This window comes from Protopterus annectens, chromosome 7.part0 (assembly GCF_019279795.1).
Source record: "Protopterus annectens isolate FY-2018-M chromosome 7.part0, PAN1.0, whole genome shotgun sequence".
In the NCBI taxonomy this organism is placed as follows: domain Eukaryota; kingdom Metazoa; phylum Chordata; order Ceratodontiformes; family Protopteridae; genus Protopterus; species Protopterus annectens.
In genome coordinates, this window is record NC_056739.1 from 485,638,873 (window position 1) to 485,659,907 (window position 21,035).

The window sequence follows — 21,035 nt, forward strand, 5'->3', positions numbered from 1 at the left end:
GGTGACTTGAATGCAGATATCGGGACATACAGAACAGGATATGAGGACTGCCTGGGTCCACATGGGTAGGGCAACAGGAATAAAGAAGGAGAAGCCATTCTAGACTTCTGTCTGGCAAAGGCTTGATAGTAGCCAACACATGGTCCAGAAAGAGAGACAGTCACAAGATCACATATAAGTGTAGCCAACATGCAACTCAGGTAGAAGTCCTCCAAGTAAGGAAAAGGCACTGGGGTAGAATCCATGATTGCAAAGTCATCCCCAGTGAAACAGTCGGCCCACAGCATAAACCATTAGTTGTCACAATCAGCTGCAAGCAGTGGTCAGAGAAGGCTCTAAGGTCAACAGAGACCAGGCTGAAGACCTGGAAGTTGGCTGGAGAGAAAGTACAGCAGTTCAAGGAATTAATCAGTGCTCTAGCACCCCAAGAAGAGGAGGAAATAGGTGGAGTTGAAGAATAGTGGCAGTGCCTAAAAACAGCATGTGTTAGGACTACAGAAAAGATATGTAGCTGAGCCAGGTATGAAAACAAGGTACATAAGGAAAGCTGGTGGTGGAATACAGAAGTCCAGGAAGTCATCAAAAGAAAGAAGGAGTGCAGGAAAAAGTGCAAGGTAGAAAAGACCAACCAGCAAGGAAGGAATACTGGCTGACTAACAAAGAAGCTAAGAAAGGAGTTGCAATAGCAAAGAATGGGGCATCGGAGGCACTCTACCAACTTCTGGAAAGTGACTCGGTAAGGGACACAAAGAAACTATATCAGGTTGCAAGGCAAAGACAGAAAGATAAAGAAGATAGTCAGACACCTTTCGTAAGGGATGCCAGCAACAACCTGCTCACCAGTCCACAGGACATCAAAGGCAGATGAAAGGTATTTCCAGCAGCTTCTGAATGAAAAAAACCCACAGAAACTGTACTGCCCCAGAAACAGCCTATGAAAAGAGCAGCCCACCTTAGAAGAAGTAAGAACAGCACTAAGGAAAATGAAGTCAAGGAAAGCAGCAGGCTCAGATGAGGTCCCAGCAGATATGATAAAGATGCTAGGTGAGATAGGGGAGAAATGGCTCCTGAGGGTACTCATAGCAGTGTGGAGACAAAGGCATATCCCAGATGAATGGAGAATAAGCATACTAATGCCAGTGTACAAGAACAAAGGAGACATCCACAACTGTGGGGAGTACAGAGGCATCAAACCCCTACCACATTGCATGAAAGTTCTGGAGAGGGTGATTGATAAACGGATATGCAGAGTAGTAGAATGTAAGATGGGAGATGAGCAGTTCAGATCAGCAAGCATCACAACTGATCCAATGTTTGCATTGAGACAGATACTTGAGCAGAAGATAGAGATGAGGAGGGAGTCCAACTGGGCATTCCCAGACTTGACGAAAGCATATGACAAGTTCCCGAGAAAGCTAATCTGGGCATTACTGAGGTAGTTTGAAGTTCCAGAAACATTGGTAAAATTAGTGCAGGCTATGTACAAGGACCCAGTGACTCAAGTACGAACAGTGTTTGGCCTCACAGATGGGTTTCCAGTGGAAGTGGGTGTACACCCGGGTTCAGCTCTGAGCCCATTGCTGTTCATACTGGTGATGAACTACATTAGCAAACAGGTTGGAGGGGACAGGTCAACAAAGCTGCTGTAAGCAGACAATGTGGCAGTACAGGCAGACTCTGAGCTAAAACTTCAGCAAAGTATAGGAGAATAGAATGCAAATCTGAAGGCACACAGGATGAATCTAAGCTCAGATAAGACGGTGGTAATGGCAGCAAATTGGGGAAATCAGAAGAAGCTGAGAATAGAGATAGAAGGGAAGATAGTGGAACAGGTAAACAGCTTCAAGTATGTGGGAGGGGTGGTTGAGGAGAAGGGTAGTCTGAATGAAGAGGTCAAAGCTAGAATCAGAGGGTCTGCAGCCAACTGACATAGAGTATCAGGTGTAGTCTATGACAGAAGAATGCCAAAGAAGCTGAAAAGTAAGGTGTACAAGACAGTGGTGCGACCAGTACTACTGTATGGTACAGAAACCTGGGCAGTAAAGGCAGAACAGCTGAAGAAGCTAGAGGTGATAGAAATTAAGTGCCTGAGAAGGGTGGTAGGATGCACACTGAGGGACAGATGAAGAAATTAGGCCATAAGAGCAGAAGCCAAAGTAGCTCCAGTTGGAGAAAAGATCAAAGAGAACAGATTACAGTGGTTTGGGCACACGTGTAGAAAAGCAGAAGACAATCTGGTGAGGAAGATTTGGGACAGACAGGAAGAAGATAAGAGGAAGCGAGGACATCCAGCAAACAGGTGGATGGATTGTGTGAAAGAAGATCTGTGACAGTCAGGCATGAGTGTTGAAGAAGGCAGGAGTGTGGCACTGAATCAAGAGAGACGGCAACAGTTAACACGATACCCCAATCCCATATCGAAAAAAAAATGGCAAAAAGGGGACCAATGATAATGATGATGAATAAAAGATACCCCTTTTTGCTATAGCAGTTCACACTCATGGTGCTATTCTTTCTGAATACCAGCCATTGTTCAGACAGTAGAGCACACTTTAACAGCAGTTAGAATTAGAACAGAAGATGTTGAGGTAAAATGGTATTTCAGGAAGAGATTTACTTCTAAAAGCAACATTAGGGAAAGCAGATATTCAATTTATGTTCTTTTAAAGGCTAATAGTAAAGTGTTGTACACTATGTAGCTTTATATTTTTCAAAGTTCTTATAATAGTATTTCAATTCCTTAAACAAACACAGAAAGAATCTCTAAGAATTAAAACTTCAGTAAATAGTCAAATTTGTCTTCCTTTTTGAAACTTCTTAACTCCCAATTTCTAAAGGTGTTCTGTATCCAGGCATAGCTCTTATTGCATCATTTCTGCATTTTTTTCTCTACCCCTTCACATTCAAGAAAGTCTCAAAGAAACATCTGCTAATATCTTCATGCAAAATACAATTATATAAAACAAGTACTTATAACTCAGGATGACGGCTGCCACACAGAAATATTACATCCGTGAAGCTATTTTTCCAAAGCAAGGACCACTGAAATTACTTTTATACGATTCATATTTATAGCTTAACTTTTTTAATCACATTTAAAAGCAATACAGTTGTATTCTATCCATTTATACGATTTATAAATATTTGCAGAAATGTTGAAGGCTGTACTTTGAAAGAGTCTGTACAACCATACCTCTCAACCTCTTAGAGCAAGAAATCTGGACAAAGCCTGACAAAATGGAGGGACAAAGCCCCAAAAATAGGGACATATTTTAAATATTGCTCTTATAAATTTAGAAAGTTGTCAGAGTAACAGGGTTTGTTTTAACATACATTTTCTTAAGGGTTTGAAGTCTGAAACTCAAATGCATGCCATTATTTAGTGACTTCAAATCCTTTGATCATTTCAGTGATTTGCCAGAAAACGACAAATTTTATGGGGAACAGACCACAAATATGAGCCAAAAAGCTGGACATTCTGTGAAAATCTGGGCAGGTGAGAGGTATGTCTACAACTATTACAATAAAAACCTCTCATCAATCTGTTTTATAAAAGAACATCTGGTTGATTCCACACGTATAATGTTCAGAGTCAGAATAAATCACATTTTGCAATGATATTTTAACCTAGCATCAGTGGTCTTTAACAAAAATATAAGACATAGTGTATACCAAGATTATATATCCCTTGGTTTGAAGGTGGTTTGGGCCTCCTCAAACTTGACTATGTGTATAGGTATGCAGTCACGCAACTGCATACACATACATATTTACTGACCTCACCAGATCCAAATATGGTGAAAGTTCTAAAGCATAAGGAGGTGAAGTCTAAGATGGTACATTTGTTTAGATTAGCAGACGCATCTCAGAAAGGAGTGGGAACAGCAATCAAAGTAGAAATAAACAAGAAACAGACACCATCTGAAACTGCCCCTCCAAAAAAGAAAGAATAAAAAGAAAAGGACCAGAAGAAAAGGAAAGAAAACTGGAAAGCCGAGAAACATAGTGGCAAGTACAGAAAACTCCTAGAACAACCACATGTTAACCAAAATTCGATGTAAGAATGATTGGGGAAAAGTAAGTTTTAAACTGTAACATTAAAGGCTCATAATGGCAGCTTAATGTGGAAGGCCATGTACATCTTGGTTTATAAAGTGTATTGAAAAGGTGGGAGAAACAGACAAATGCAGATTCTATAAAAGAGAACTGGAAACAGTTGCACATCTTACTGCAGGGTATGATATACCCATGGCTGAGGGTCTGTATACTGAAATGCACAATAATGTGGCAAGACTGTTGCACTGGGGATTGTGGAAACACTGCAATACAGAAGTAGCCGAGAAGCACTGGAAGCTTGGCCTCAAAGCATTACTGACAATGATGAAGTACAGATAACATGAGATCACTCAAAAGAAACAGATGAGAAAATATATGCAAGAAAAAAACACTAAATTTAAGTATTTACCATAATGCCAGATCTGTGCTGTCTTCTTCTGTCCATCTCAACCTGTAGGTTACTGGATCAGACTTAGATCTGAAGCTGGCATCTCAGACTCTTCAGCCTTAAAGGTCTGCCTCCTCTACCCATAATGCCGTGCTCCTTCTGAATCTCTTCAGATCAAGCAATATCATAATTGAGCACAAAAGTTCCCTAAAGAAATGAAAAGCCATTCCTCCCAAAATATTTAGGAAAGAAAAGGAAATGTTACATAAGTAGCTCAAGCACAAGCTTCAGGCAGTTCTGCAAAGTCAGACAGAAGTCTCATGAAAGAGATGATCATTTGGAAAGGAAAGGAGGGAGGGATGGCTGAGATGGATGGAAGTAGATAACACAGATCTAGCATTATAGTAAACAGATAACTTTCGTATCTGATGTTTTCTTTTCCATCCATCTATCTCAACCTATGGGATAAAGTTGCCAGCCAGTAAGATCCTAGGATGACATTAAGAGGGAACAAGGGAACATTCCACAAAATGGTGGAGCCAAAGGAGAACCTGGATCTGGATTGAATGTCCAATTTATAATGGCTTTCAAAGTTAATGGTAAATTTTTGTATGCTATATATCTTTATATCTTTTCAAAGTTTTTTATAATGGCATTTCAAAACTATTATACCAAGCAACAACTGCACAAATCTCAAATGAAGCTTGGGCAAAGAAAGCAGTTGATGTGGCAACTGCCCATGTTGAATGTGTTTTGGCTTACCAGGTAAAGAAATTGCTTTTGAACAATACACAAAGGAAATACATTCAGAAAGCCATCTGGATAAAGTCACTTTTGGAACTGGCTTACTTAGCTGAGTTTTGGAAAAAGAAACAGAAGCTGATTAGATTTCCTGAAGGACTTGGCTCTGTTCAAATAAAATCTCAATTAATGGCAAACATCCAAGCAGTGAAGCAAATATTTGCCCTTGTTCCTGAAGTTGGAGAAGAAAACAGGTAAATTAATTGACTGATTCAGATTCAACTTAGAGGCGAATTTGGGAAGGAAGGAAGGATCAGTACACAAGGAGACCCCATGAAACACAAGGTAAAGTGCAACACAAGATGAAGCCTGAAGTTCTAACACCCTTTTTGAAGACGTAACAGCTACCAAAAACAAGGTCTTCTAAGAAAGCAACTTCATATTGATGGTAGCAGCTGGCCTGAAGGGGATCTAGTCAAAGTCTTCAAAAAAAAAAAAAACAGTCAGATCTCAGGGTGGAACTGGATCCATGTTAGAAGGTCTAAGAAGGAAAGTGCCCTTCAGAAAAGCTTTCAACAATTTGAGAGAAACAATAGAGATGTTCTTCATCTCACATTGCTGCAGTCCTTACACTTGGGTAGTCCGCTGTCCTCGGTCGGCCCGAATATCAAAGTATAAGGCTGACGTCAGTCAAGGCGCATTTGACTGACATCAGGATGTCAGGGTACAAATGCGCATGACCGACGTCATATCCTCAGTCTTTTTTGCCACATGGTCCGATGCAGAAGCAGCATTGCAAGTGCCGGTTGGCGTTCTGAGATTTTTCGTTTTCAAAGTTTCAGACCGAGTTCAAAGTTGGCTAAGTACCCCGTTGGGGAATATTTTAGTTTTTTCTTGCCTCAGTGATTTACCGGATGTCAGAAAAAGTCAATAATTGCATTTCTTGTGGGAAACAGATACCGCATAGAAATTATCATACTTTGTGTATTCCTTGCTTAGGGCCTGAGCACGACGTTGTTGGCTGTCGCTCTTGTGCTAGATTCAATAAACGCACTATAAAGAGAAGGTTGGATTGTGCCAGGTTAGTCTTTGGGAAGCGGTGCAATTATAAAATGCCGTCGGATGCTCCGACGCCCGCTTCTTCGAAGAAGCGCAAGGACAAAGCAGTTAAGCCTAGGCTAGAAGAACCGTCTGTACCGGACGCCGGTTCTTTAGAGGTGTCGGTGGAGCCGGTGGCTCCACCGGAGGTTTCTTTGTGTTCCCAGGGTGAGACTTTATTATTGCAAGATGTGGCCTCTCAGGAGGCAGGTCAGGCTGAGGAGGCTTCTCAGGTTACTATACTCCCTCCCTTCCTAGGGTGGCTAGGCCCTCTCCTTCTGTTTCAAAGGCTTCTCCCAGGGGCAGGCCAGGTTTAGCTTCAGTTGGTGTTACCCCTAGTTCTTCAGGAACTGTGCCCAAGAAGCATATGCTTAAAATGGCAGAAGATTTGATTACTTTGATTAGGGTTCTATGCCCCTCCTGATAAGAGACCTAGGGTGGAGCCTGAGCTAGGGAGTTTTGAGCAGGCTTCAGATGTTTCAGAGTCTTGGCTGAAGACTTGCAGGAGTACTCTCCTTATTCTGATTCTGATGTGGATGATTCTACTCCTTCTGCTTCTCCTCCTGAGGATTTTTCTTTTCAGAAACTCTTCATTCCATGAGGGAGCATTTTAAGTGGGAAGGTCAGGACTTCTCTGATTCCAGGAAAAGGCTTAGGGAATTTTTGTTTTACCCCAGCATAGGCCTTTGGCTATACCTCCTGTTTTGGATGTAGTGGAAGATGTGTTTACAGAGGCTTCTCTTAATCCTGATTCTTTGCCTCCTGCTCCTGTTAAACCGGATAGGTATTACAGGGTGCCTGAAGCTCATAAGTTTCTTTTAAGAGTCCTAGGGCAGACCCAGAAACTGTTAGCCAGGGGCCTAAAGGTGTTAAGGCTTCTGTTGTAAAGAATCCGGTTCCTGCAGACAAAGAAGCCAGGGCCTTGGATAGATGGGGAAAGAAAGTTTATACTTCTTCCACTCTTGCTATGAGGGCTTTGAATTGCCAGTTTCACATGTTGAAATACCAAAACTATCTCCTTTCACAATTGAAGGCTAAGGTTGATGCTCTGGCAGAAGGTATTGATTGTAAAGAATTGCAAGATTTAGTACATGTTTCTGAACAGGTGGGTAAGCATTCTTTGCAATGTGGTTTTGCCACTGCTGTTTTGCAGGGCATTTTGGCAGCTCCTGCTTCCTTGTAGTTAGCCATCCTCCCTTATCTCTGCTTTGGGATTCTACCCAAGTGTAAGGACTGCAGCAATGTGAGATGAAGAACATAGTACAGTTTTGTACCTACCATAAATGTAGATGTTCGAAGATCCACATTGCTGCAGTCCAATTTACCCTCCCTCCTTCCCCTCTGTAGTTAGAGGTGGTTGTGTGGGTTGGGTTGTACATATTGTGTATATTGTATATATTGTACATATAATTAGTGCAAGGGTGGTTGGTTGGTTGTTTGCTGTCTTTTGGTTTTGACCTTTATTTTTAGGGTCTTCTGACATCTGGGGCAAGAAAAGACTGAGGATATGGCGTCGGTCATGCGCATTTGTACCCTGACGTCCTGATGTCAGTCAAATGCGCCTTGACCGACGTCAGCCTTATACTTTGATATTCGGGCCGACCGAGGACAGCGGACTACCCAAGTGTAAGGACTGCAGCAATGTGGATCTTCGAACATCTACATTTATGGTAGGTACAAAACTGTACTGTATTTTTCATGACAACATGAAAATTAAATATGGCAAGTAGTTGTATGTTAATAGAGGAATAGCTGAGGCCAGAATGAAACAAATCTGCCAGGAAATCTAAAACTGCATCCAAGGGAACAAAGAGAGGGTCCTCGCCTTTAGAGGATGCCCATATAAAAAACTGTTTCCATTTGCTGGTGTAGACTTTCTGGGTAGAAAGCTTGAGATCTCTGGCCATCATTAGTACTGGATGAACCAAGTGGTCAACTTGAGAGATTAGAGATTCAGGTGAAGTTGACCTGCTAGATGTTATATTAGATCCAGAAGCAGATCCAGAACCCAAAGAGGATATTTCAGATGAGGTCACAGGAAGAGGAACCAGAGTTAAGTGTGTTAAAAGGAAGCAATGAGAATGACGGTTGCTCCGCAACAGGCTTCTTTCTGAAGAAACGTTATTATCAAAGGGGTTGGGGGTAAGCATAAAAGAGACCAGGGACCAAACATGGAGAAGATAATCCTTCAGTGACTGCTCCTTTTAGAGAATTATGAGAAAGAATCAGTTGCACTTGGTATTGTTGCAGGTTGTAAAAAAAGACTGCAGCAAGGGGAGCCCTAATGGCTACATACCCTCACCACTATCTCTGGATTGAGGGAGCACTCATGAGGCAGTCTGCCTGTTAAAATGCTGGATTTTTCTAGATGTGTGATGATGTGCATTGTTATCAGAAATTGTTACAAGGACATAGTCCACTGCCAAATGCTCATGATCTCTTGACATATGGGATATGACCAGGTTCCCCCTTGCTTATTTATATACCTAACCACTGCCATGTTGTCAGACTCCTGAGGAAAGCATTCTGGAATGTCTGGAATGCTAGGAGAACCATTGTAATCTCCAAGACATTGATGTGAAGACCAGCCTGTGACTGGCCTCCTAGGACTGTCTTCCCCTTGAAATGCCCCCTTCTCCACCCTAGGAGAGAAGCACTCATGGTAACCATGGCCAGGGATTGGGGAAAAACAAATGGGAGACCCACTTGTACAAGATGGGACTGTAGCTTCCAAACAATGTGGTGACAGCATACACTGATGAGGCAAATGGGGAAGTCTATGGGATGAGAAAAGATTGATCACTGAATGACCAGAGTCCATTGCAGAATTTGTATATGGAAGCTTGTCAGAGGCAAAAGACAAACTGATGCAGCCATTAAGTCTAGAAGCCAAAAGTTCATGGAATCTGGGGGCCTTTAAGTGTTTGCCTGATATCAAAGAGAAGGTAGTCTGGAAAGGGTCAATCTTGCAATGTGAAGGGTGGTATCCAGATGGAATCTGATGACTTTCAGGGCCAGTACTGATAAAAGATTGATTTTTTTCATAGTTTGTGGTGATCCCCAAGTACGGACATAGTTGAAGCAAATCCCAAGCATCTCAAGTGATGACCTCCCAAGCTTCTGGGTAGACAGCCAGGTGCTCCTAATTCCCTCCAAACAGCAGCAGCCAGGCAACCCCACAGGGGCACTGAAAGTGTCTTCTGGAGAATGGGTCTCAGAAGCCTTAGTTCTGCAGACCAACTCTGCCCCTTCGGACTGTGTTCATTGAAGTCTCCCCTGCCACGGGGGCAACATCATCGGGAGTGTCCTGAGAAAACTACTGCAACATTTTCCCCTCTTCTGTTTCCTAGAAAAGGACTTCTCTGAGGTGGAAAAACATACACCAATGGCATACAGCATCTTCCCTTCCTGTTAACTCCTGGTCAAAGTTTCCTTTTCTTTTGGACCAAGCAGAGTTGAACCATCATAGGGGGAATTTAAAAAAGATGCCTTAAAACAGTATACAAAGTTACATAAGCACATCCAGGCATGATGATGCATTGTAATACCAGTGCCTGCTGCATGGGCTGTCCCATCAGCAGCATTCAAAAGAAGTCTCATTGACATGTTGGATATAGACTGCATAGTAGACAACTGAGCCTCCTGTGGCTGCAGTGTCAATAACGATTTTGACATCTCCATAACCAAATCTCTCTGGAGCCTTGTCAGATAAGACAAATAGTTCAGCACATGCAACACAAAGGTGGCTGATGCAGAAGTGCCCTTCCCCAGATGGTCCGATGCCTGAGACTCCTTATTCGGGGAATAGATGGTAGAGCTCTCCTCAGACATCTCCTTCTTTGTGGCAGCTGCAACCATAATGGCATCTTCCACTGGACCTTTACTCTAAAAAAGATCTAGCCTTGGGGGGATCAGTACCTTATATGGCTTTCAGGGGGCTAGCTCCACCATGTAGTGTTCTCTCCATACCCTTCAGGATACCAGGTTGACAGAGGAATCCAGAGGGGCACCACCCAAGAATTTGATGGACCCATACCAAAAACCTCAATAAATACCAACTACTCAAGGGAAGGGGCCTTAAAACCATTAAAGCTAAACTAACATTATTCACACCTACTAAATAATATGAGAACATATTGATGGAATCATGTAACTATCTAGAAAAACTATGACAATCATTTTTTAAGAAGTCAAATGAAAACTGGTAGCAAAACCACTGACAAAAGAAATATTTCCTACACTAATCCTAAAGGGTGAAGGGCTGAGGAATTAGAAAACTCCAAAATACTGCCAAGAGTGACAGCAAACAGGTAAAAAGGCAGAGCAGGCACAAAAACATTGAAAATTTACAGAGAATATGATGAAAAATACTACTTATCCATTTGGAGCTTGAGACGACATCTGTTGCCTATGGTGGCAAATGAGATCTGAGGAGATTCACAAAGTCAGAGCATTATGGGTAGAGGAAGCAGAGTTTTGAGGCTGAAGAGCCTGAGATGCCTGCTTCAGATCCGAGTTGGATATGGTAACCCACAGGATGAGGTGGATGGAAAAGACAACATCAGATCCAGATACAGTAGTAGAAGAAAAAAGGCAAAAGTAGCATTAATCATTCAAATTATTTCCCCCAGCAACTACAGTGTCTTACATACTGAGAGTCACAAAGATATAAAATACTAGGATTTGTAAACAAAAGTGACAACATTGTGGAAGAAAGATGCACAGACAGTTCAGTTCCAAAAGCAGTAGTTGGAGCAACAGGTTTAATAAAAAATAATGTAAAATTGCAACCAATACATGTAACATTGTATGAGATATAGAATGTAGCAGTTATGGATACATTCTGTCTGCTGTGAAAAGCATTCCTGGCTAACATTAAAGAATGAAACAATACTAATTTCATGAACTCGATTCATATCCTTACTTAGGAATGGGGTTCATTGCCATCCTGGTAATAGAAACCCATATCATTTGGAGAAATTAAAACAGAGAGGGAGAGTTCAATGACACACACAATGTAAATTCAATAATACATTTTTACTTAGATTACTCAAATATGGGGGCAGATTAGGGCAAATCTGTATGCATCTTGTAAAACAGCCACAAAATATATACTTTTTGGCAGCAAGTGCTCACCACACTTTTCATCACAGATGCGTTTACTATAGATTGCATCCAAAACCTTCTTTATGCATTCCCTCCACTTTCTGCCATGCAGGAAATGTTTCAAAAAATGAAGGAAGAAAGCAAATCTCATTCTAATAGTTCTTGTTGGCCAAACCAGACTTGGTTTTCTACTTTTTTATTAAACAACACAAAATCAAATATTTATTCTGCTATTGTTTCACAAAAGGGTAAGGTATTCTATCAGATTATGAAATCTGTCAAATGTATACCCAAAAGTCATATTCCTGATGATGTTTCAATTATTTTAAAAGTGCTTAATAGACCTTCAAACACAAAAGTTTAACAAAGTGGCAGAGGTTTCCCAGCCAAAATCATACAGAGGGCTTGTGTTCTTTCTTTCTTTGGTCAGTCCTCAATCAAAATGCATTGATCATTAATTACTGTTACCTAACATGGCTGCTTATATCATAGTTACACTGTGTCTGGAAGTCTTTTACATTTCAGGCCTCCTAAGAAAAATATTTCCCCTACCTGTGATTTGAACTATATGATGGCAAAGCTGGCTGTGCCCTCCACCTCCCAGAGTATAGCTTCTATGGTTTTAAAAGTTCTAAGAAACTTTTTAGTAGCTTTTCTAAATTACAGAAATTAATACGTGGAACGCCTGATCCTGTTTTTTCACAAAGATAGATTTAGTTGAAAACTAATATTTTATATCAAAGGTTGTTTCTGCTGTGTCTTTTCATCAGTTTAAACAGCTTTGTTGTCTTTCCAAAGCAGAAGAATATAAGGGAAATTTATCATGCATACTATTTATATCCATAGAAAATGATCTTGTTGTATGACTACTACAATGTAATTTATAAATATGGAATTATTATAAAATTATTATACAGTTACTGTGTTACAGCAGCTGGAATATGCTGAGTTCCACAGGCAGCTCTGATAGCTTCAGTAACAGTCAGTCATTACAAAAAAGGATGAGAACCAGTGATTGAGATGCATATATAAAGTTGTACTGTTCACTTTTTCGTTATTATTATATTATTCTTGAGAATGGGTAAATCGTGTTGTCATTTTATTTTCCAAGTACTGGTACAGAATCTGTGTAATCTTGCTTTTCATTCTCAATTCTAATTGATTTTTGTTGATGAGAAGTATACAAATGAATTTGATTGTTTAATTAATTATATACCAGCTTTTTGAGTTTATGGTCCAGTTTTATCTTTATAGTGTTCTACCTTAAGTTTTGTTTAATATGACAACATATTTGAGTAAACTTTTTGGATTGGTTGAGGGTGAAAAAGGTCCAATTACCACCGCATCATCCTAATGAACAAATAAGTAAGTAAACCTAGTAAACAAATAAGCAAATAAAATAAAGTTATTAAACTATTTTTCTCTAGGATTTTCACTTTTTGCTCTTTGAAGGAAAATATAACTATGTTTCCAGTCCTGACCAGAATGCCTTAAGGGAGGGCACACTCCGTAAGTGTGAGGCACTGGACTACTTTGGAATTGTGACTGCATGGGGCTTGACTGACTAGCTAATACTCAAGTGTGAGGAATACTATGCTAGCTGTGTACATGTTTTTCATATTTACAGTTATGGTGAGTACCAAACACAACCAAACGTTTCTGCTCCTAAGATGATAGCAAGGCCAAAAAAGTTTGAAGGGTGAAGAAGAACAGTGGAAACAAACCTGCACCTGATTGTTTAATTGTAAGCTCAGTTCAGGATGGATTTTAAATTATAGCAGTGCCGGGCTGATTTTGTTTTCAAGGACAGGGGTGAGGAACACAATTTCTCTCCTAATGCCTCTTATCTAAAGGTACATTGAAGAGTCTTTTTCAAAACGCATGGACAGAAAATGGTGAATGGCTGGTTGCTGGCTCTGTGACATACAGTTGTACTGTACATAAACCAGACAACGTAGGTATGAATAGCCGTACAGGTACTAGTTGTGCTGGCTTGGGAGTGGGACTCCTGTTTGCCCATCTGGGGAAAGGGCAGTGATGTTGTCTGCCATGACATGTTACAAGGTACCCTGCCTATTTTAGGTCAGCATTCAGGACCTTGTACAAGGGCCAGGCATGCAGTCCTCACCAAGCAACATATAGTACTATAGTCATAACTGGAGAATATGTGAAAACATGAAGGTACCAAAAAGGACAGAATTGGCAACTACATGCCATCTTCCAAAAAGGATTGGAAGGTAGGGTTAAACAAAAATAAATCTGATGGTGGCCTGGAGAATGGCCAGTCATGGCTTGCTCTCAGCAACAGCATAGAAATAACCTGGTCAAGTCACAAGAGAGCTGATGGCTAGCAGGCACTGCAAAAAATAAATACAAAAAGACAAAAGAAAGTGGGGAAGAGCATCCAGTTAAGCAGTGAAAGTAGGCTGTGCCTGTGTGTATGACAGGAGGGGACAGACAGGACCAGCAGAGCAAGAGAAGAAAACGAAATATAAAATACAGAATAATCTTTTTAATGTTTTGATTACAAGAATGCCACTTACTTACTTACCCGTTTTAGTTTTCCTGACATGGTGTGAGTGTTTGGTGTCCTTAGGGACACATTGAGTGCGATCACACAGTTCATTACCACTAAAGTGGCCACAAACATGACAAACATCAGATACCTGGGAAGGAAGTTAAAAAGCAAACATGAAAATGTATTTAAGCTTTCACATTCCTGTAAAGTACACTGATGTACTGTTGTTAAAATAAGCAATAGCTATAAATTCCAAAGGTTATGTCTCCTCTTATCTATATGTCTTACAGTGTGTTTTACCTTTTACACACACACACACACACGCACACACGCACACGCGCGCATGCACACACACACACACACACACACACACACACACACACACACACACACACACACACACACACACACTAAAAAATACATGTACTATTTTCAGTTCTTCTTGCTGCTACAAAAACATCAATCATTCAACGGATTTTGCTTTCATAAGTAGTTTACTGGTTATTTGGCTTACTTCCAGCCAATACATGCTTCAGGATATTGCTGTTTCTTCACACTATGAAGACACAGCTGTTGGCTGCTTATTTTCTGATTATGTTATATGTAATAAAATCTCCCATTATATCTACAAATAAATGTGCCACTGATAGGCTAATCATCCCAAAGAATTTTTAGCATTCTGTTCTTTCCTTTGCAACTTTGCATGACAATGCTATTTAATAGTGCAAGGTTTAATAAAGCAACTACAGTCAGAAGACAAAAAGCCTTGCAGCCATGTTTACTTCAGCAAGGAATGTAAATAGAGGAAAAAGGAAGTTGTAAAAGGTTTCTGAAAAAGATGGGTTGGGGCTATTCATAAATATTGTATGCAGTGACATATAATTACTGTGTCACCTGTGTTTGTATGTAGTCAAGACATTCAGCATGACCCATGGAATACAATGTCAAATAGCATAAAAACAACACTCACTGACAATTCCTTTTCATAATTTTTGCCCCCTACTGCCTGCTGTTTTATCAGCCCTTCCCTAAGAATATGAAAAAGACACTGCCAGTTGCCAGGAATAATGGGGATCTGGGATATTGTTGCATTGTTATCTGATGAAGTCCTAGTGTTAAGACGAAATCTAGGTGAAGAAGTTAAAACATTTATATGTTATGTTCGTGTTGATGCTAATAAACTCATTGGTTTGACTTTATATGCCTCCTCGTTATATTTTACTAAGCATTGTACTGCCTCCCACTTCTGTATGCAGGTGATGTCAGGAGGACTTCCTCACCATGAACATTCCATGATGTTGACAGCAAAGTCAGTGAGTTGAATTCATGGAAGAAGGCATCCACTAAAACTGCAGACCACATTAACAATTTTATATGCAAGGAGTCAAACCCCTGCAACTACTCATGTGGGGAGCTTTGCCCCCATTCCCCCTTACATATGCTAATGTCATGGTGACACACATCCGAAGGGGAAAAGATAAACTTCCTGAAAGGGTGACTAAATGGCTGACACAGCTGTAAGCTCTCAGTGCAGTTAGTAATGTAAAAACATTCTGAGTTCCATACACTATTAAATGTACAGCCAGGAGACCATCAGGAAGCTCAGTCACATCACCAAGTGCTGGTGGCAGACTAACAATGTTCCTTATTAAGTAGATTTTCCCCTCCATGTAAAAAATCTGTGCCAGTCAGTCATCCAGACTGATTTTAAAAATTTCTAAGGAAGTACTCTGCTTACCATGTAAGGGCAGCCATTGGAGACTAGCACCATCTTTATGAATTAGTCTTCTCTCAAGTCTAATTTGAACTGTCCCATTGTTTCCTTAAGTCCCCTCTTCCATCCTCTGTTCTTCTTCAGCTCCACCCCTCTTACTTTCCTCAGTAATATATGTCAGATTGTATATTCATTCTCATCTCTTTTCTAATGTAAACATGCCCATCTTAAGCATATATATATATATATATATATATATATATATATATATATATATATATATCTTTGGTCTTAACACTGCCGTACACAATACAAGTTCCCTGTTTTCATTTCAGTCAAGGGGCAAACTATTACTGTTGCAGCTCTTCCTGCTGTTGAAAAATTGAGTGGTGGGCAGATATGGGATATTTGTACATTATCATATCTGTTAATGCTGTTACTTATCTATTTTATATGACTCAGGATCTTTTTTGTAACACATATGTGATGCCATCCAGAATTTGACATAACAAGATAACAGGGGCAAGATTTCAGCTGCTAGCAAAACAAGTATGCATACTATGAAGTGTACTTATAAGTCACTGACAGCATCATGTCAAAGCACACAGCAGCATTCTTAGTATTTGTCATTTAACATTCATGTTTTATACGTGTGGCTTGGTCCTTCATAGTCTTACATTATGTTCAAACATCATGTAAAATATACCTACCAAGTTATCTGGAATTTCTTGCATTGTTGTGTTATTGTATTTTATTATTTTTGCTGGTTTGTTTAAGATGCAGCATACAATATGAATCCAGTCTATATACTTAACAATGCATCTACTGAATCGGCCCTATGACTACTGTAAATGTAAGTTCCTTGTATCCTTTTTCCTTATTGTTGACTTTCTGCCAATGGTGCTGTCAGTGGATGAAGTGAGACCACATTTGATCAGACCAATATCCCTAGTTAACAAACATTAAATAAGTGATGCAGCTTGTGATTATATTGTGATTGTTAACTGAGTGGGTGGGTTGGTCCGAGGACCATTTTAACCACAACCTATATGATGAAACACAAAACAATGTACACACACATATATTACAAAGCACATGAAATAGCACAAAGCCAAAAGCACTTACAACAGACCCTGGGATCCATGAACAATCATGCAGACTTTGTGTGAAGCCTACACGATATTTACATGTTAGCGAAATGAGCAGCAGCGACAATCGCATATGCATGCTGGTCATCATGCCTGCATGAATACAAACACGTTCCCATGGTCAGCAACAGTGTTGATGGCAATGAAAATGTTCTGAGCAGCACGTGCATGAACGGTAAACAAACAGGTCTGCCTATTGGTATACTGGTTAAGGGTGCTTATGCGGACAGCACAAGAGCTACACAAGGCAAAAAATGCAAGCTGTACCAGGCAGGGAAAGTGTACTAAGTGCAATGTGCACATAAATCAAACATATAAATACATAAATAAGTAACAGGGAAGGGTAAACACTAAGGATGACTACAATACATGCGTTACTAGGTAGAGAAAGTTTACTGAGGATAAAGTGCACATAAATCAAACATAAGTATACAGAAATACATAAGCAGGAAGAGTAAATGTTCAAATTCTACTAAGATAATTGATTTAAAGGTGTTTATGTTACAAATACAATTTTGTAATAATAAAATTGTGCAATATGTATGTCATAATAACTAATGGCGGTCACACTTCCTGAGCAAATATAGGTAAATAAAAACAAACATGATGTTTATGAGAGTTACCCAAAGTAACATTGTAACAGAGGAGATTAAATGAGATATAAATGTCATTAACATGCTAAGCTAATATGACAGTTCACAAGGACAGTATATTTGCATTGCTTGCATTTTATCAACATAACATGTTGGAAAGTAAGAATGGATCTGAAGCAACAATCATCTGTTAGAAGAATTTAACTCATGCCATCAGTGTTACCACTGAGCTGTGTATTAACTGCGTACACCACAGATGTAGGCATAATGCACATACAAGGAGGATCATTCTAGAAGGGAATTATGCACCTTAATACTCTGTTGGGTATGCATCCCATATGTAGGTGTAAGTGGAACTACCAATGTGGGACCAAAGTGTGGCAGATGTAATACCGTTGCCCAGGCACTCCTGCCTGACCTGACACAGTTCTCATGCAGACAGATCAGAACAGATGCAAACACCACACTATGATGTGATTTATTCCACAGAACAGTATATTGTTGGCATCTGTCACAGGAAGTAGCAATGAATATTGTCACAAACAACTGAAAGTAATGTCTGAATTAAGAAAGGATCCCTGATAATGAATGTCATATCAGTATGTCAGACTGATGGCAGTTACTTGATTATGCTTATGTGCACACAACTGTGATCTGTCCTATATCAATTGTCCTTGGTCAAGCAAGGTTTCTCTGTATTTTTGTACACATACCACCCAAGAACTGGAGTAGACTCATGCACAATACAGTACTTAATGCATGTGACACAGTAGCAATCTCACAATAACGGTGTCAGAATAAATTTCTACTGCCGTGAAATCCAAAGATACAGTCACATGTGTTCATGCAACATATCAAGGAATACTACTGATGCAGGAGGAAAAAGTAAGTAAAGTGTGAGACCTCAGAACCTTTTGTGTAGGGGGGCGTGGCCAAGGATGAACACAGGATAGCAGCAGATTTCTTCAGCTCCACCAATTTCATTACACTGACAGGAATTAATTACTTAAAAAATTAATTTTTGAAGTAATGTTCTTTCTAAATATGTTTGTTTTATATAGTTCTTGAACTATATCTAAAAAAGAAAGGAAATCTTAACAATATTCCTGTCAGAAATCACTTTGGAAATTTTCCTGTCATTTTATCAGTCTGAAATGAGTTCCAGTAAGACAAATTCTCAAGACTCCAGCATCAAGAAAGAACTTCAGTCTCTGATAATTATAATCCAGCAACTTACTGCTAAGATGGATAAAATGGATACTAAAATAGACACCTTCATAGAAAAAACTATAAAACAAATAGACTTGTTACATATAGACCTGCAACAATAGAAGATCCAGATGACAGGCATAGAAGAAGCTGTGAATGACATGGAAAATAGAATCCAAGAAGAGGAAATCAACATTGAGTTTCTGCTGAAACAAAATACACATTTACAAACAAAGCTGGATGACCTGGAAAATAGATCTAGGCGCAATAACATTAGGATTTTTGGACTGCCAGAAAATATTGAAGGTAACAATATTACTTCTTTTTAACAACATGGCTCCCTAAAACTTTAGACTTACCAGAAGCATTCTCTTTTGGTATCGAAAGAGCACATAGATCTATAGCTAATACTAACTCTAACAAAAAATATCCTAGATCAGTTATATTTAGATTTCTATCATCTTTTGATAAAGAGATGGTTCTTAAATCTGCTTGGGCTAAAGCTCCTGTTAAGATTAATGAGACAACTGTGCGTTTTGACAATGACTATTCTTCCATGGTAATAGCTAAAAGAAAAGTTTTTCTGCCACTAATAAGGGAGCTTAAAAAAGCACAGTTTAAAACATACCTTCTGTTTCCTGCCAAGCTTAAAATCTTCCTTCCTGATGGTCCTAAAATTTTTGATGACTTAGACTCTGCTTTACTGTTTATCAAAAAAAATAAGATTTTGGATAAAATAGAGGAAATGGAATGGGCTAGTCCTTCATTAAAGAGACTGGCAACTGAAACTTCGTGGAAGACTTCAGAGAAGAAGAAGAGACTAAAAAACAAATGATTTGTTCTATGTTTTTTTTTTCTCTCTCATCATTTTATTTCATTATTAATCTTTTTAAATATAGTTCCTGCATTTCCAAGAAGCCACAAATATTTTGAAAAAGATTTAATCAAAGTTATTCTCTGTGTGCAAAGAAATGTTTTGTTTCATAACCAGTCAAAATATCTAAAGATTTAATGGCAAGCTATGATTCAACTTGTTTCTCTTTCTGAAAAGGAGAAGTAAGGTCAGTAATTTGATACATTTTTTTTCTTTATCTTTTTTTTTCTTCTCCTTTTCTTCTTTTCTTTGTTTAAACAATGACATTCTAGTTAGATTATGTAGTGGGTAAAGGGTGGGGGAGGGCAGGGAGAGAAGAGTAATGAAAATATGATTAATAGAATAATAACATATTTATTCCTTGTAAAAAGTTTATATGTTCTTCAAATGCTATTCCTAATTATACTTTCTTGATTACACTGCTTATGCTTGTTTGTAAATAATCTGTCATGCTTTAACTAATAATAATTAGAACTAAATAATAGTAAATAACATGTTTTATTTTTAACTCTATTAATATAAACAGTAAGTAATATTCCATTGTAAATACTTCTTATAGCTTTCTCTTACATTTTTTTATTTCTGCCTTACACCCTTTTATTTTCTACTCTCTTTTTCTTTTCTTTATTAATATATAGAAATGCTTTTGATCATATAGACACAGTAAATAATAAGATTTGCATAAAAATTGAGTTGGGACAAAAATATTGAGTTTTATTACTTATCAATAATTTTGGGCTGAATTTCACTTACATAGAGGCTGTAATAACCTGTAAAATACATTGTGAAGGTTTTGTCATGTTTAGATGCATTTACACTGCTAAATGAATGTTTGTCACTAGTTTTTAATAAGTTTCCCGCCAAAATGTTAAGAGAGACAATCTGGGATGTGGGCTGTCTCATGCACAGTGTCCATGAGCTACTTCAAAAGCTTCAACTCTCAGAATTCTCACAGAGAAGCTGAAAGCAGTTAGTCTAACCTTTGACCTAGATATCACACTGACACATCACAGATTCAGGAAGAACTCTCTACCAGGAAATAGAAATTATGCAAATGTGACTATGTGAAGGAAAATGAACTCTTTAACATCTAAATGTGAGTTATTTTATATAATTACTTAAATATCTATGTTATAATTCATAAAATATGTCAGTTATAATGAGTTTAAATGATACAGTTTCTTGTAGTAAGTAAATGTCTTATTTTAGAAGGCATAGAAAATGAAACATTTATTCAAGTGTTTTTGAAAATCTACTTAACAGCAGCATAATAATCTGTGTTAAAAACTTATGTTCCAAACATATACATTACTATAACTCATTTAATTCATCTGATTGACAAGCATAAATAATTTTATAACTCTATTCTGGAAGAAATTGTCATGTGATATATTTTAAAGCAGTAGTATAGCATGGTTGTAAAATCTGGTTACTAAAATGTGTTTGCTGTACATTATTTTGTATAAAGCAGACAGATTTATTGTAGGGACAGCAAGTAGGATAGTGCTCAGCAAGGACACAACTCAGTGAGATCAGATATATATATATGTGTGTGTGTGTGTGTGTGTGTGTGTGTGTGTGTGTGTGTGT

The 21,035-nt window shown here is 38.8% G+C and overlaps 1 protein-coding gene across 1 annotated transcript in view; it reads right to left on the reverse strand.

The window, feature by feature from the left end:
• The window catches only part of LOC122806555 (acetylcholine receptor subunit gamma-like), a 645,882-nt gene that overhangs the window by 181,176 nt on the left and 443,671 nt on the right, over positions 1-21,035 (reverse strand). Inside the window, exon 9 of the mRNA XM_044077085.1 lies at positions 13,941-14,055. Within this exon, the coding sequence (XP_043933020.1) occupies positions 13,941-14,055 (115 nt within the window). The remainder of the gene's footprint in view (positions 1-13,940; positions 14,056-21,035) is intronic.